This window comes from Danio rerio, chromosome 8, assembly GCF_049306965.1.
Source record: "Danio rerio strain Tuebingen ecotype United States chromosome 8, GRCz12tu, whole genome shotgun sequence".
Taxonomy (NCBI): domain Eukaryota; kingdom Metazoa; phylum Chordata; class Actinopteri; order Cypriniformes; family Danionidae; genus Danio; species Danio rerio.
In genome coordinates, this window is record NC_133183.1 from 36,791,952 (window position 1) to 36,806,368 (window position 14,417).

Here is a 14,417-nt window from a genome sequence, read left to right on the forward strand (position 1 = left end):
TCATCAAATACACAGGAACGAATGACTACACGTGTCAATCTGTCTATTAAACTATCTAATCTGTCTAGTCAGTCTTGTATTATCTTTTATATGCAAAAATATTCATTCATAAAAACATATGTATACATGAACACTGGGTCAAATAGGGTCCGTGCATTTTAAATCTAATAACAAAAATAACCCAATGTTGGTTTTGTCCATATTTAAATGAACGTGTGTAAACGCACGCTTTGATCAAACCTTTTATTCCCCTTGATGATATTGTGCTTTTTTTTCCCCTCAATGCCCTCCAAAGTTTCAATGTTTGGCCGTGTCTGCCATATCTGTTTTGTTTAAAAAAAAAAAAGGAAAAAAAAGGAATGCATCGGTTCCTGCATGTAGAATTCAGAAATCTCATGGCATTGAAAGAAAACTGGCAGCAGTTGAGTGCCGAGGTCAAAGGTCAGATGAGCAGGCATCACACCTGATAAACACCTGGGGCAACTGTACAGTAAAAAAAAAAAAAAAACAACAAGATTAAGAAATATTGCTTTAATTTGAGAGAGACAAAAAAAACTCTTCCGTGTTAAAATTTGATGTTCCTCCAGCGTTCTTACGTCAGTCTTTAATGTCAGGTGATCCTTCAAATGTCAGTGTAAATTGTTGAGTGTACCATTAGTGCTCAGTCGTGTTTTTCATAGTTACCAGTGCCGATGGAGTTTTTTTTTTTAGAGCGTCATATTCTGCTGGAAAAGTTTCATTTTAATGGTAATATGCCATGAGCGGAGGTGTATGAGTAACTTCACAAGTTGACCATAGTCTAGAGCGATGACATGCTCATCTACTCCCAGAACCTGGCAGAACGAAATGTTGCAGCTCGTCCGGTCTTCAATGATGAGCCCAAAAGAGGCCACTTCACAGAGCCGGCCCAAGGCTTAAGAGAACTGAGAGGCAGGACAAGATGGCGGGCTGGACTTGGTTAACTTTAGATTTTACACAAATCTCATTGTTTTGTTTTTCACCTAAAATAGTAATTAAAACATCCAAGATGTGTTTTGCCTCATCAAAATGTGGAATTTGATCAGCAAACTACTCATTCTAAGACAACTATGCCTTGGGCTAAATGACTTGGCTTCAAGTACGATGCCACACGATTCAGAAATGAAGGTACAGACTGCACAAACAGATAAACGACATGATGCATCTCATTTCACCACAACTAAAGGCAGCGACAAAAAAAAAGTCAAGCTCTCACGATGATGACATTTCTCATGCAACCCTTTAGCAAGCCTACATAGTATTTATGCCTAAAAGTCACTGCATGGGTAAATAAGAAACAAGCAACACACACACACACACACACACACATATATATATATATATATATCCATGGGCCACTGTAAAGTAATATGGTTCTGTCATAACGTTTTGAATGAAAATCTGCATTTGGATAAGACACCTTTAGTATAGTTTTGATTTTAAGGCATAATAAAGATCAAATGCAAGTACGAGTGGATTTACATTGAAAATTTCAAACGCATCAAGAAAACCATGTGATAAGGAAATTTCAAACCATTTGGAACGCACAGAGACGAGCTTTTGTGCAAAAATGAACTTAAAGGTGCCTTTAAAAAAGTGTCAAAGTACTTTTGAAAACAAAAAAGCAAACCCCCAATAGGTGGCAGCAAGAGGCCGCTTTATTTGAGTAAAGCATTGAACGATTCATTCAGCCAAAGAAGCCAATAGGATGAACGGACAGTTGAATCAATCCCTGAATCATCGACTCACCCGAGTCTTCTTGGCGAAGGCCTGAATCGTTCGTGCAGGGAAACGTCGCTGTGTATTATTCAGAGATGGCCAACTGTTCTGCTGTTTATTTTATTATACTTATCGCAATGATTTTACTACTACTATCAATAAAATTAATATTAGTAATGATAATATTGCCGGAAGTTGTACAGCGCATGCGTCACGTGTTCATCATCAGCATCCATGACAACCGTCCTGTGGGTGTTGTTTGAATCTCGCTGTGTCGATTGGCATCTGATCTCTGCGTCCTCCGTGACAATTTTTCCAGATTATCGATATTATTGATCGTTGGATACGTCGATTGATCGCCTGCTGTTCCCATCACTCAGGTTTGACCCTTTTTATTACGCTGTGCTTTGTGTTTGTGTTCAGTATGTCTTGTGTTCACTACAGGTTCCAGAGTCGACTCACCTACGACTCGCTCCAGTTTGAAGGCCTCAACATCAGCGCGGGGGAGCTGAAGCGGCAGATCATGAGGAGCAAGAGGCTGAAGTTCTGCCAGCTGAAGATCAGCAACGCCCAGACTGATGAAGGTGAGTTGAGGAAAAGACACTTCAACTGTTCTACGCTAACATTAGATGCGTTACATCAGACACTTCTGGAAGCTGTAAGGTGGTGCTGATGCTGACATGTAGGGATGTTTTGGCTGTTTTAAAAGGCTAATGGCTCTCAAAGTATACCGTGCTCCATAATTATGTGCTGATTCTGATTTTATTTTGCTGTCAGAATACACAGATGATGCTCTCATCCCTAAAAAACACGTCGGTCATCATCAGACGGATCCCTGCGGCGGGACTGAAGTCCTCAAACAGAAGATTTGTTGGGTAAGTGCTGTGAAATGAGCACACGCGTCCTCTGTTAGATGTTATATGAAGACTCCTGGTCTGTCCCTGGTGTTTTAGTCACACAAGCTCCTTTGTTTTGCAGACATCAAGCTGGACGCTGGCGTGAACCTTCACCTAGAGCTGATCCTTCACTCCTCTCACTGGAGCAGTTGTTGAAGGTATTGAACAAATGAATAGCACAATAGCAAAACGCAATGTAAAGCACACAATATACGCACACGCACTCAGCTTCTTAGGGAGATTTGAGATTGTTTGAAGGGTTGAGGGTGAAAAAGATTCAAATGTGCAAATGCCTGTGAAACAGACTGAGAATCTGGCTGAGGCAAAGGCGTCAGAGGAGGACAAGCTGAAAGCGGTGATGTACCAGTCCAGCCTGTGCTACTACTCCAGCAGGTGAGCGTTCAGTCACTGACAGGTTTGCTTTGTGAGAGATGTCTGAGCTGATTCTCATGGTTCTGATGTTCACTAGTGAGGCCATGAGGCTGCTTGGGATCCCGGGACACCACATTAGGCACTGCCCCACTAATGTGGTAACTGGGTTTTCCAAGCTCACGGTTGCTGTGAACTTGAGCTCTTGTCCTCATCAGTCAGATTGTTTGCTCAGAGTTTGACTGTCACTCCTCAATTCACAGGGCAGCCGCTCCGCGCCGCACAAGCGCATCCGGAAGAGCACAGGGATTCCCCGCAGCTTCCTGTTGGAGGTGGACGACCCAGACCGAAAGGGAGTCATGATAGACGGCAGCGGCCGATACGTCATTCCCATCATAGACGCGTGAGTAAACTGTACTTGGCATAGGCGCATGTTCTAGTGTTTGTCCAAATCTCACATGATGTCTGCTTGTGTGTGTTTGCGCTCGATCTGTTCAGTGAGGCCTATGCTGCTGAGAAGAGAAAGAGGCCGTCCTTCTCCTGCCAGACCGAGCCTTTGCCCTCCTCGTCCTCAGCAGGTGCGGCATCTTCGGTCCGGGACGCCGGAGGGAAACGGTCCCGCTCCCCATCTTCACCAGAGACGCGCGGCGACCAGAAGAGACCACGTCGCTGAGAGACCTTCATCCAAGAGACCTGGAGCCGACGTGTAAATATTGTACATAGTTTATTAATAAAAGATAATAAAGATTATAGCCGCATGAACTGTGTGGACTGGTTAACCTTCACTCCAGCAGTGCAACACACACATACACACACACACACACACACACACACACGAATGAATTCATAAACACAATATCATGAAGTTTTGCTTTAATTTAGGAAAAGAGAAACTCTTCTGGGCTAAAATCTGATGGGTTTTTTTCAGCGTTCTTACTTCAGTCTTTAATGTCAGGTGATCCTTCAAATGTCAGTGTAAAGTGTTGAGTACACTATTAGTGCTCAGTCGTGTTTTTCATAGTTACCAGTGCCGATGGAGTTTTTTGAAGCGTCATATTCTGCTGGAAACGTTTCATTTGAATGGTAATGTCCCATAAGCGGAGGTCTTGTGAGTAACTTCACAAGTCGGTCAAAGTCTACACCGGTGACAAGCTCATCTACTCCCAGAACCTGCTACTCTCTACCTACACGCTGTCAGCTGATGTTTCAAAACCTCAACACTCGCATACAGAACAGCCTCAGCGTCTGCACCACTTATCGGCACTAGCTGCAAGTCTACACCCCCTCTGTCCAGAAGTGAGCACAGCCTCTTGGTACCATCCCAGCAAGCATTTTTTTGGGGTGTTTAAAGGTGCCAACTGACCATCAAAAGTAAAAATGACTCATTTTATCTCATCCCAACAGGGAAACCACCAACAATAAAGAATGAGTTACTATCTGGTGTCATGGCTTTGCAATTAAAACAAGTTTAGTTATAATGGAGGTCATTGGGGGCAAAAACAGCCACTTGAACAATATGAACAATACATAAGGGTTAAAAGTCTAATAGACGGCTTGGTTAAAACCAGGCTAAATCTAGGCTGTCAGTGAGTGTGCACCCCTAACCCCGCCTCTCACAGTGACCTCACTAGCTCCGCTGAGTGCTTTGTGTCTCAGATTGCATGCAAGTCTGCAGCCAGATACTGCTGGAAGCTAGTCATCAAATACACAGGAACGAATGACTACACGTGTCAATCTGTCTATTAAACTATCTAATCTGTCTAGTCAGTCTTTTATTATCTTTTATATGCAAAAATATTCATTCATAAAAACATATGTATACATGAACACTGGGTCAAATAGGGTCCGTGCATTTTAAATCTAATAACAAAAATAACCCAATGTTGGTTTTGTCCATATTTAAATGAACGTGTGTAAACGCACGCTTTGATCAAACCTTTTATTCCCCTTGATGATATTGTGCTTTTTTTTCCCCTCAATGCCCTCCAAAGTTTCAATGTTTGGCCGTGTCTGCCATATCTGTTTTGTTTAAAAAAAAAAAAGGAAAAAAAAGGAATGCATCGGTTCCTGCATGTAGAATTCAGAAATCTCATGGCATTGAAAGAAAACTGGCAGCAGTTGAGTGCCGAGGTCAAAGGTCAGATGAGCAGGCATCACACCTGATAAACACCTGGGGCAACTGTACAGTAAAAAAAAAAAAAAACAACAAGATTAAGAAATATTGCTTTAATTTGAGAGAGACAAAAAAAACTCTTCCGTGTTAAAATTTGATGTTCCTCCAGCGTTCTTACGTCAGTCTTTAATGTCAGGTGATCCTTCAAATGTCAGTGTAAATTGTTGAGTGTACCATTAGTGCTCAGTCGTGTTTTTCATAGTTACCAGTGCCGATGGAGTTTTTTTTTTTTAGAGCGTCATATTCTGCTGGAAAAGTTTCATTTTAATGGTAATATGCCATGAGCGGAGGTGTATGAGTAACTTCACAAGTTGACCATAGTCTAGAGCGATGACATGCTCATCTACTCCCAGAACCTGGCAGAACGAAATGTTGCAGCTCGTCCGGTCTTCAATGATGAGCCCAAAAGAGGCCACTTCACAGAGCCGGCCCAAGGCTTAAGAGAACTGAGAGGCAGGACAAGATGGCGGGCTGGACTTGGTTAACTTTAGATTTTACACAAATCTCATTGTTTTGTTTTTCACCTAAAATAGTAATTAAAACATCCAAGATGTGTTTTGCCTCATCAAAATGTGGAATTTGATCAGCAAACTACTCATTCTAAGACAACTATGCCTTGGGCTAAATGACTTGGCTTCAAGTACGATGCCACACGATTCAGAAATGAAGGTACAGACTGCACAAACAGATAAACGACATGATGCATCTCATTTCACCACAACTAAAGGCAGCGACAAAAAAAAAGTCAAGCTCTCACGATGATGACATTTCTCATGCAACCCTTTAGCAAGCCTACATAGTATTTATGCCTAAAAGTCACTGCATGGGTAAATAAGAAACAAGCAACACACACACACACACACACACACATATATATATATATATATATATCCATGGGCCACTGTAAAGTAATATGGTTCTGTCATAACGTTTTGAATGAAAATCTGCATTTGGATAAGACACCTTTAGTATAGTTTTGATTTTAAGGCATAATAAAGATCAAATGCAAGTACGAGTGGATTTACATTGAAAATTTCAAACGCATCAAGAAAACCATGTGCTAAGGAAATTTCAAACCATTTGGAACGCACAGAGACGAGCTTTTGTGCAAAAATGAACTTAAAGGTGCCTTTAAAAAAGTGTCAAAGTACTTTTGAAAACAAAAAAGCAAACCCCCAATAGGTGGCAGCAAGAGGCCGCTTTATTTGAGTAAAGCATTGAACGATTCATTCAGCCAAAGAAGCCAATAGGATGAACGGACAGTTGAATCAATCCCTGAATCATCGACTCACCCGAGTCTTCTTGGCGAAGGCCTGAATCGTTCGTGCAGGGAAACGTCGCTGTGTATTATTCAGAGATGGCCAACTGTTCTGCTGTTTATTTTATTATACTTATCGCAATGATTTTACTACTACTATCAATAAAATTAATATTAGTAATGATAATATTGCCGGAAGTTGTACAGCGCATGCGTCACGTGTTCATCATCAGCATCCATGACAACCGTCCTGTGGGTGTTGTTTGAATCTCGCTGTGTCGATTGGCATCTGATCTCTGCGTCCTCCGTGACAATTTTTCCAGATTATCGATATTATTGATCGTTGGATACGTCGATTGATCGCCTGCTGTTCCCATCACTCAGGTTTGACCCTTTTTATTACGCTGTGCTTTGTGTTTGTGTTCAGTATGTCTTGTGTTCACTACAGGTTCCAGAGTCGACTCACCTACGACTCGCTCCAGTTTGAAGGCCTCAACATCAGCGCGGGGGAGCTGAAGCGGCAGATCATGAGGAGCAAGAGGCTGAAGTTCTGCCAGCTGAAGATCAGCAACGCCCAGACTGATGAAGGTGAGTTGAGGAAAAGACACTTCAACTGTTCTACGCTAACATTAGATGCGTTACATCAGACACTTCTGGAAGCTGTAAGGTGGTGCTGATGCTGACATGTAGGGATGTTTTGGCTGTTTTAAAAGGCTAATGGCTCTCAAAGTATACCGTGCTCCATAATTATGTGCTGATTCTGATTTTATTTTGCTGTCAGAATACACAGATGATGCTCTCATCCCTAAAAAACACGTCGGTCATCATCAGACGGATCCCTGCGGCGGGACTGAAGTCCTCAAACAGAAGATTTGTTGGGTAAGTGCTGTGAAATGAGCACACGCGTCCTCTGTTAGATGTTATATGAAGACTCCTGGTCTGTCCCTGGTGTTTTAGTCACACAAGCTCCTTTGTTTTGCAGACATCAAGCTGGACGCTGGCGTGAACCTTCACCTAGAGCTGATCCTTCACTCCTCTCACTGGAGCAGTTGTTGAAGGTATTGAACAAATGAATAGCACAATAGCAAAACGCAATGTAAAGCACACAATATACGCACACGCACTCAGCTTCTTAGGGAGATTTGAGATTGTTTGAAGGGTTGAGGGTGAAAAAGATTCAAATGTGCAAATGCCTGTGAAACAGACTGAGAATCTGGCTGAGGCAAAGGCGTCAGAGGAGGACAAGCTGAAAGCGGTGATGTACCAGTCCAGCCTGTGCTACTACTCCAGCAGGTGAGCGTTCAGACACTGACAGGTTTGCTTTGTGAGAGATGTCTGAGCTGATTCTCATGGTTCTGATGTTCACTAGTGAGGCCATGAGGCTGCTTGGGATCCCGGGACACCACATTAGGCACTGCCCCACTAATGTGGTAACTGGGTTTTCCAAGCTCACGGTTGCTGTGAACTTGAGCTCTTGTCCTCATCAGTCAGATTGTTTGCTCAGAGTTTGACTGTCACTCCTCAATTCACAGGGCAGCCGCTCCGCGCCGCACAAGCGCATCCGGAAGAGCACAGGGATTCCCCGCAGCTTCCTGTTGGAGGTGGACGACCCAGACCGAAAGGGAGTCATGATAGACGGCAGCGGCCGATACGTCATTCCCATCATAGACGCGTGAGTAAACTGTACTTGGCATAGCCGCATGTTCTAGTGTTTGTCCAAATCTCACATGATGTCTGCTTGTGTGTGTTTGCGCTCGATCTGTTCAGTGAGGCCTATGCTGCTGAGAAGAGAAAGAGGCCGTCCTTCTCCTGCCAGACCGAGCCTTTGCCCTCCTCGTCCTCAGCAGGTGCGGCATCTTCGGTCCGGGACGCCGGAGGGAAACGGTCCCGCTCCCCATCTTCACCAGAGACGCGCGGCGACCAGAAGAGACCACGTCGCTGAGAGACCTTCATCCAAGAGACCTGGAGCCGACGTGTAAATATTGTACATAGTTTATTAATAAAAGATAATAAAGATTATAGCCGCATGAACTGTGTGGACTGGTTAACCTTCACTCCAGCAGTGCAACACACACATACACACACACACACACACACACACACACGAATGAATTCATAAACACAATATCATGAAGTTTTGCTTTAATTTAGGAAAAGAGAAACTCTTCTGGGCTAAAATCTGATGGGTTTTTTTCAGCGTTCTTACTTCAGTCTTTAATGTCAGGTGATCCTTCAAATGTCAGTGTAAAGTGTTGAGTACACTATTAGTGCTCAGTCGTGTTTTTCATAGTTACCAGTGCCGATGGAGTTTTTTTTTTTAGAGCGTCATATTCTGCTGGAAAAGTTTCATTTGAATGGTAATGTCCCCTAAGCGGAGGTCTTGTGAGTAACTTCACAAGTCGGTCAAAGTCTACACCGGTGACAAGCTCATCTACTCCCAGAACCTGCTACTCTCTACCTACACGCTGTCAGCTGATGTTTCAAAACCTCAACACTCGCATACAGAACAGCCTCAGCGTCTGCACCACTTATCGGCACTAGCTGCAAGTCTACACCCCCTCTGTCCAGAAGTGAGCACAGCCTCTTGGTACCATCCCAGCAAGCATTTTTTTGGGGTGTTTAAAGGTTCCAACTGACCATCAAAAGTAAAAATGACTCATTTTATCTCATCCCAACAGGGAAACCACCAACAATAAAGAATGAGTTACTATCTGGTGTCATGGCTTTGCAATTAAAACAAGTTTAGTTATAATGGAGGTCATTGGGGGCAAAAACAGCCACTTGAACAATATGAACAATACATAAGGGTTAAAAGTCTAATAGACGGCTTGGTTAAAACCAGGCTAAATCTAGGCTGTCAGTGAGTGTGCACCCCTAACCCCGCCTCTCACAGTGACCTCACTAGCTCCGCTGAGTGCTTTGTGTCTCAGATTGCATGCAAGTCTGCAGCCAGATACTGCTGGAAGCTAGTCATCAAATACACAGGAACGAATGACTACACGTGTCAATCTGTCTATTAAACTATCTAATCTGTCTAGTCAGTCTTTTATTATCTTTTATATGCAAAAATATTCATTCATAAAAACATATGTATACATGAACACTGGGTCAAATAGGGTCCGTGCATTTTAAATCTAATAACAAAAATAACCCAATGTTGGTTTTGTCCATATTTAAATGAACGTGTGTAAACGCACGCTTTGATCAAACCTTTTATTCCCCTTGATGATATTGTGCTTTTTTTTCCCCTCAATGCCCTCCAAAGTTTCAATGTTTGGCCGTGTCTGCCATATCTGTTTTGTTTAAAAAAAAAAAAGGAAAAAAAAGGAATGCATCGGTTCCTGCATGTAGAATTCAGAAATCTCATGGCATTGAAAGAAAACTGGCAGCAGTTGAGTGCCGAGGTCAAAGGTCAGATGAGCAGGCATCACACCTGATAAACACCTGGGGCAACTGTACAGTAAAAAAAAAAAAAAACAACAAGATTAAGAAATATTGCTTTAATTTGAGAGAGACAAAAAAAACTCTTCCGTGTTAAAATTTGATGTTCCTCCAGCGTTCTTACGTCAGTCTTTAATGACAGGTGATCCTTCAAATGTCAGTGTAAATTGTTGAGTGTACCATTAGTGCTCAGTCGTGTTTTTCATAGTTACCAGTGCCGATGGAGTTTTTTTTTTTTAGAGCGTCATATTCTGCTGGAAAAGTTTCATTTTAATGGTAATATGCCATGAGCGGAGGTGTATGAGTAACTTCACAAGTTGACCATAGTCTAGAGCGATGACATGCTCATCTACTCCCAGAACCTGGCAGAACGAAATGTTGCAGCTCGTCCGGTCTTCAATGATGAGCCCAAAAGAGGCCACTTCACAGAGCCGGCCCAAGGCTTAAGAGAACTGAGAGGCAGGACAAGATGGCGGGCTGGACTTGGTTAACTTTAGATTTTACACAAATCTCATTGTTTTGTTTTTCACCTAAAATAGTAATTAAAACATCCAAGATGTGTTTTGCCTCATCAAAATGTGGAATTTGATCAGCAAACTACTCATTCTAAGACAACTATGCCTTGGGCTAAATGACTTGGCTTCAAGTACGATGCCACACGATTCAGAAATGAAGGTACAGACTGCACAAACAGATAAACGACATGATGCATCTCATTTCACCACAACTAAAGGCAGCGACAAAAAAAAAGTCAAGCTCTCACGATGATGACATTTCTCATGCAACCCTTTAGCAAGCCTACATAGTATTTATGCCTAAAAGTCACTGCATGGGTAAATAAGAAACAAGCAACACACACACACACACACACACACATATATATATATATATATATCCATGGGCCACTGTAAAGTAATATGGTTCTGTCATAACGTTTTGAATGAAAATCTGCATTTGGATAAGACACCTTTAGTATAGTTTTGATTTTAAGGCATAATAAAGATCAAATGCAAGTACGAGTGGATTTACATTGAAAATTTCAAACGCATCAAGAAAACCATGTGCTAAGGAAATTTCAAACCATTTGGAACGCACAGAGACGAGCTTTTGTGCAAAAATGAACTTAAAGGTGCCTTTAAAAAAGTGTCAAAGTACTTTTGAAAACAAAAAAGCAAACCCCCAATAGGTGGCAGCAAGAGGCCGCTTTATTTGAGTAAAGCATTGAACGATTCATTCAGCCAAAGAAGCCAATAGGATGAACGGACAGTTGAATCAATCCCTGAATCATCGACTCACCCGAGTCTTCTTGGCGAAGGCCTGAATCGTTCGTGCAGGGAAACGTCGCTGTGTATTATTCAGAGATGGCCAACTGTTCTGCTGTTTATTTTATTATACTTATCGCAATGATTTTACTACTACTATCAATAAAATTAATATTAGTAATGATAATATTGCCGGAAGTTGTACAGCGCATGCGTCACGTGTTCATCATCAGCATCCATGACAACCGTCCTGTGGGTGTTGTTTGAATCTCGCTGTGTCGATTGGCATCTGATCTCTGCGTCCTCCGTGACAATTTTTCCAGATTATCGATATTATTGATCGTTGGATACGTCGATTGATCGCCTGCTGTTCCCATCACTCAGGTTTGACCCTTTTTATTACGCTGTGCTTTGTGTTTGTGTTCAGTATGTCTTGTGTTCACTACAGGTTCCAGAGTCGACTCACCTACGACTCGCTCCAGTTTGAAGGCCTCAACATCAGCGCGGGGGAGCTGAAGCGGCAGATCATGAGGAGCAAGAGGCTGAAGTTCTGCCAGCTGAAGATCAGCAACGCCCAGACTGATGAAGGTGAGTTGAGGAAAAGACACTTCAACTGTTCTACGCTAACATTAGATGCGTTACATCAGACACTTCTGGAAGCTGTAAGGTGGTGCTGATGCTGACATGTAGGGATGTTTTGGCTGTTTTAAAAGGCTAATGGCTCTCAAAGTATACCGTGCTCCATAATTATGTGCTGATTCTGATTTTATTTTGCTGTCAGAATACACAGATGATGCTCTCATCCCTAAAAAACACGTCGGTCATCATCAGACGGATCCCTGCGGCGGGACTGAAGTCCTCAAACAGAAGATTTGTTGGGTAAGTGCTGTGAAATGAGCACACGCGTCCTCTGTTAGATGTTATATGAAGACTCCTGGTCTGTCCCTGGTGTTTTAGTCACACAAGCTCCTTTGTTTTGCAGACATCAAGCTGGACGCTGGCGTGAACCTTCACCTAGAGCTGATCCTTCACTCCTCTCACTGGAGCAGTTGTTGAAGGTATTGAACAAATGAATAGCACAATAGCAAAACGCAATGTAAAGCACACAATATACGCACACGCACTCAGCTTCTTAGGGAGATTTGAGATTGTTTGAAGGGTTGAGGGTGAAAAAGATTCAAATGTGCAAATGCCTGTGAAACAGACTGAGAATCTGGCTGAGGCAAAGGCGTCAGAGGAGGACAAGCTGAAAGCGGTGATGTACCAGTCCAGCCTGTGCTACTACTCCAGCAGGTGAGCGTTCAGACACTGACAGGTTTGCTTTGTGAGAGATGTCTGAGCTGATTCTCATGGTTCTGATGTTCACTAGTGAGGCCATGAGGCTGCTTGGGATCCCGGGACACCACATTAGGCACTGCCCCACTAATGTGGTAACTGGGTTTTCCAAGCTCACGGTTGCTGTGAACTTGAGCTCTTGTCCTCATCAGTCAGATTGTTTGCTCAGAGTTTGACTGTCACTCCTCAATTCACAGGGCAGCCGCTCCGCGCCGCACAAGCGCATCCGGAAGAGCACAGGGATTCCCCGCAGCTTCCTGTTGGAGGTGGACGACCCAGACCGAAAGGGAGTCATGATAGACGGCAGCGGCCGATACGTCATTCCCATCATAGACGCGTGAGTAAACTGTACTTGGCATAGCCGCATGTTCTAGTGTTTGTCCAAATCTCACATGATGTCTGCTTGTGTGTGTTTGCGCTCGATCTGTTCAGTGAGGCCTATGCTGCTGAGAAGAGAAAGAGGCCGTCCTTCTCCTGCCAGACCGAGCCTTTGCCCTCCTCGTCCTCAGCAGGTGCGGCATCTTCGGTCCGGGACGCCGGAGGGAAACGGTCCCGCTCCCCATCTTCACCAGAGACGCGCGGCGACCAGAAGAGACCACGTCGCTGAGAGACCTTCATCCAAGAGACCTGGAGCCGACGTGTAAATATTGTACATAGTTTATTAATAAAAGATAATAAAGATTATAGCCGCATGAACTGTGTGGACTGGTTAACCTTCACTCCAGCAGTGCAACAAACACACACACATACAGGCATACATGGTTTATGAGGTCAATGTGACTTTTTGGTGGTTTACGGGGACATACCTTTGCCAACATCCTACGAACATAAAACTTGTGCCAAAATTTTTTATTTGAGCTACAAAAGGCAAACAACGCTTAAAAACAGCAATTTTAGTTTCACAACACACTCAAATTAACTATGTGACATTTCACAGGCTTATGGGGACAGACAAAATCATGGTTTACAAGGTCTGTTTACATGTTACACACAAACCTAGCCCCTTCATGGTTTAAAAGGACTGATTAACACATTTTACATATCACACTATTCTGCTATTGCAGTAAGGGTGACAACAGAACAGACTCTGGCTTTCCTCAGCTAGACACCTGCTAAACCCATCTCAGTTGCTAAGGTTCTGCCTGTCACTTCTTAAATGACAAAATACTATTTTGCTTAAAATACACTTTTGATTTAACAATTCTGTAGGCTTATTGTGTTGTATCAGTTAAACAATCTGTTTAATGTACTGTTGAACAATAACCTGAAAAAGACAGCATTTTAACATTAAAGTATGAAGAGTTAATTGTTTAAGGGCCTTTGCTCTTATTTTATAGGACAGTAGATATTTTGAAAGGCAACTTCAGATAAAAAAAGAACATAATTGGCAAAGAACCTTCAACCATGAACAACCAGAAGCACAACTGTACGATAACATATTCATTATTTTATTCTTTTACTTGGCCAGAGCACAAATGTTCCCCTCTGTGAACTCTGTGTGGAGTTTGCATGTTCTCTGTGTTGGAGTGGGTTTCCTCCAGGTGCTCCGGTTTCCCCCACAGTCCAAAGACAAGCGGTACAGGGGATTGAATACACTAAATTGTCCGTAGTGTGTGTGTATGAGTGTGTATGGATGTTTTCCAGTGATGGGTTGCAGCTGGAAGAACAACCGCAACGTAAAACATATTCTGGATAAGTTGGTGGTTCATTTCACTGTGGAAACCCCTGATAAATAAAGGGGTTAAGCCGAAAAGAAAATGAATGAATGAATGATTACAGCTTATAAACAAACTAATGGTATTTTAAAATTTAATTAAGTCGTTCAACAGATTATTCTTTTTCAAATTTAAATATTTATACTAGAACACAACATGGTAGTGCACTAGAATACTGTCAAATACAAAACATTGCCACTCAATGACAGAAATAAAAAAATAAACTTTTTT

At 42.6% G+C, this 14,417-nt stretch overlaps 3 protein-coding genes across 6 annotated transcripts; all 3 read left to right on the top strand.

Annotated features, from left to right (window-relative positions):
• Positions 1-1,752: 1,752 nt before the first annotated feature.
• LOC141375747 (E3 ubiquitin-protein ligase RBBP6-like) lies at positions 1,753-3,762 on the top strand. Of its 2 annotated transcripts, XM_073910690.1 has the most exons (7): positions 1,789-2,321; positions 2,515-2,612; positions 2,716-2,791; positions 2,938-3,026; positions 3,103-3,163; positions 3,266-3,405; positions 3,501-3,762. In XM_073910690.1, the coding sequence occupies exons 1-7, from the start codon at positions 2,316-2,318 to the stop codon at positions 3,673-3,675; spliced, it is 645 nt and encodes a 214-aa protein (XP_073766791.1). In that variant the 5' UTR covers positions 1,789-2,315; the 3' UTR covers positions 3,676-3,762. The 2 variants fall into 2 exon arrangements, with proteins under 2 accessions (XP_073766792.1, XP_073766791.1); XM_073910691.1 differs by lacking the exon at positions 3,103-3,163 and having other exon boundaries at positions 1,753-2,321.
• A 76-nt stretch (positions 3,763-3,838) lies between these two features.
• Positions 3,839-9,731, top strand: LOC141375741 (E3 ubiquitin-protein ligase RBBP6-like). 2 transcript variants are annotated; one of them, XM_073910678.1, is made up of 7 exons: positions 4,011-7,021; positions 7,215-7,312; positions 7,416-7,491; positions 7,638-7,726; positions 7,803-7,863; positions 7,966-8,105; positions 8,201-9,731. In XM_073910678.1, exons 1-7 carry the CDS (start codon positions 7,016-7,018, stop codon positions 8,373-8,375), a joined length of 645 nt encoding a protein of 214 aa, XP_073766779.1. In that variant the 5' UTR covers positions 4,011-7,015; the 3' UTR covers positions 8,376-9,731. The 2 variants fall into 2 exon arrangements, with proteins under 2 accessions (XP_073766780.1, XP_073766779.1); XM_073910679.1 differs by lacking the exon at positions 7,803-7,863 and having other exon boundaries at positions 3,839-7,021; positions 8,201-8,462.
• Positions 9,603-14,358, top strand: LOC141375744 (E3 ubiquitin-protein ligase RBBP6-like). 2 transcript variants are annotated; one of them, XM_073910684.1, is made up of 7 exons: positions 11,173-11,724; positions 11,918-12,015; positions 12,119-12,194; positions 12,341-12,429; positions 12,506-12,566; positions 12,669-12,808; positions 12,904-13,164. In XM_073910684.1, the coding sequence occupies exons 1-7, from the start codon at positions 11,719-11,721 to the stop codon at positions 13,076-13,078; spliced, it is 645 nt and encodes a 214-aa protein (XP_073766785.1). In that variant the 5' UTR covers positions 11,173-11,718; the 3' UTR covers positions 13,079-13,164. The 2 variants fall into 2 exon arrangements, with proteins under 2 accessions (XP_073766786.1, XP_073766785.1); XM_073910685.1 differs by lacking the exon at positions 12,506-12,566 and having other exon boundaries at positions 9,603-11,724; positions 12,904-14,358.
• The last annotated feature ends 59 nt before the right edge of the window (positions 14,359-14,417 follow it).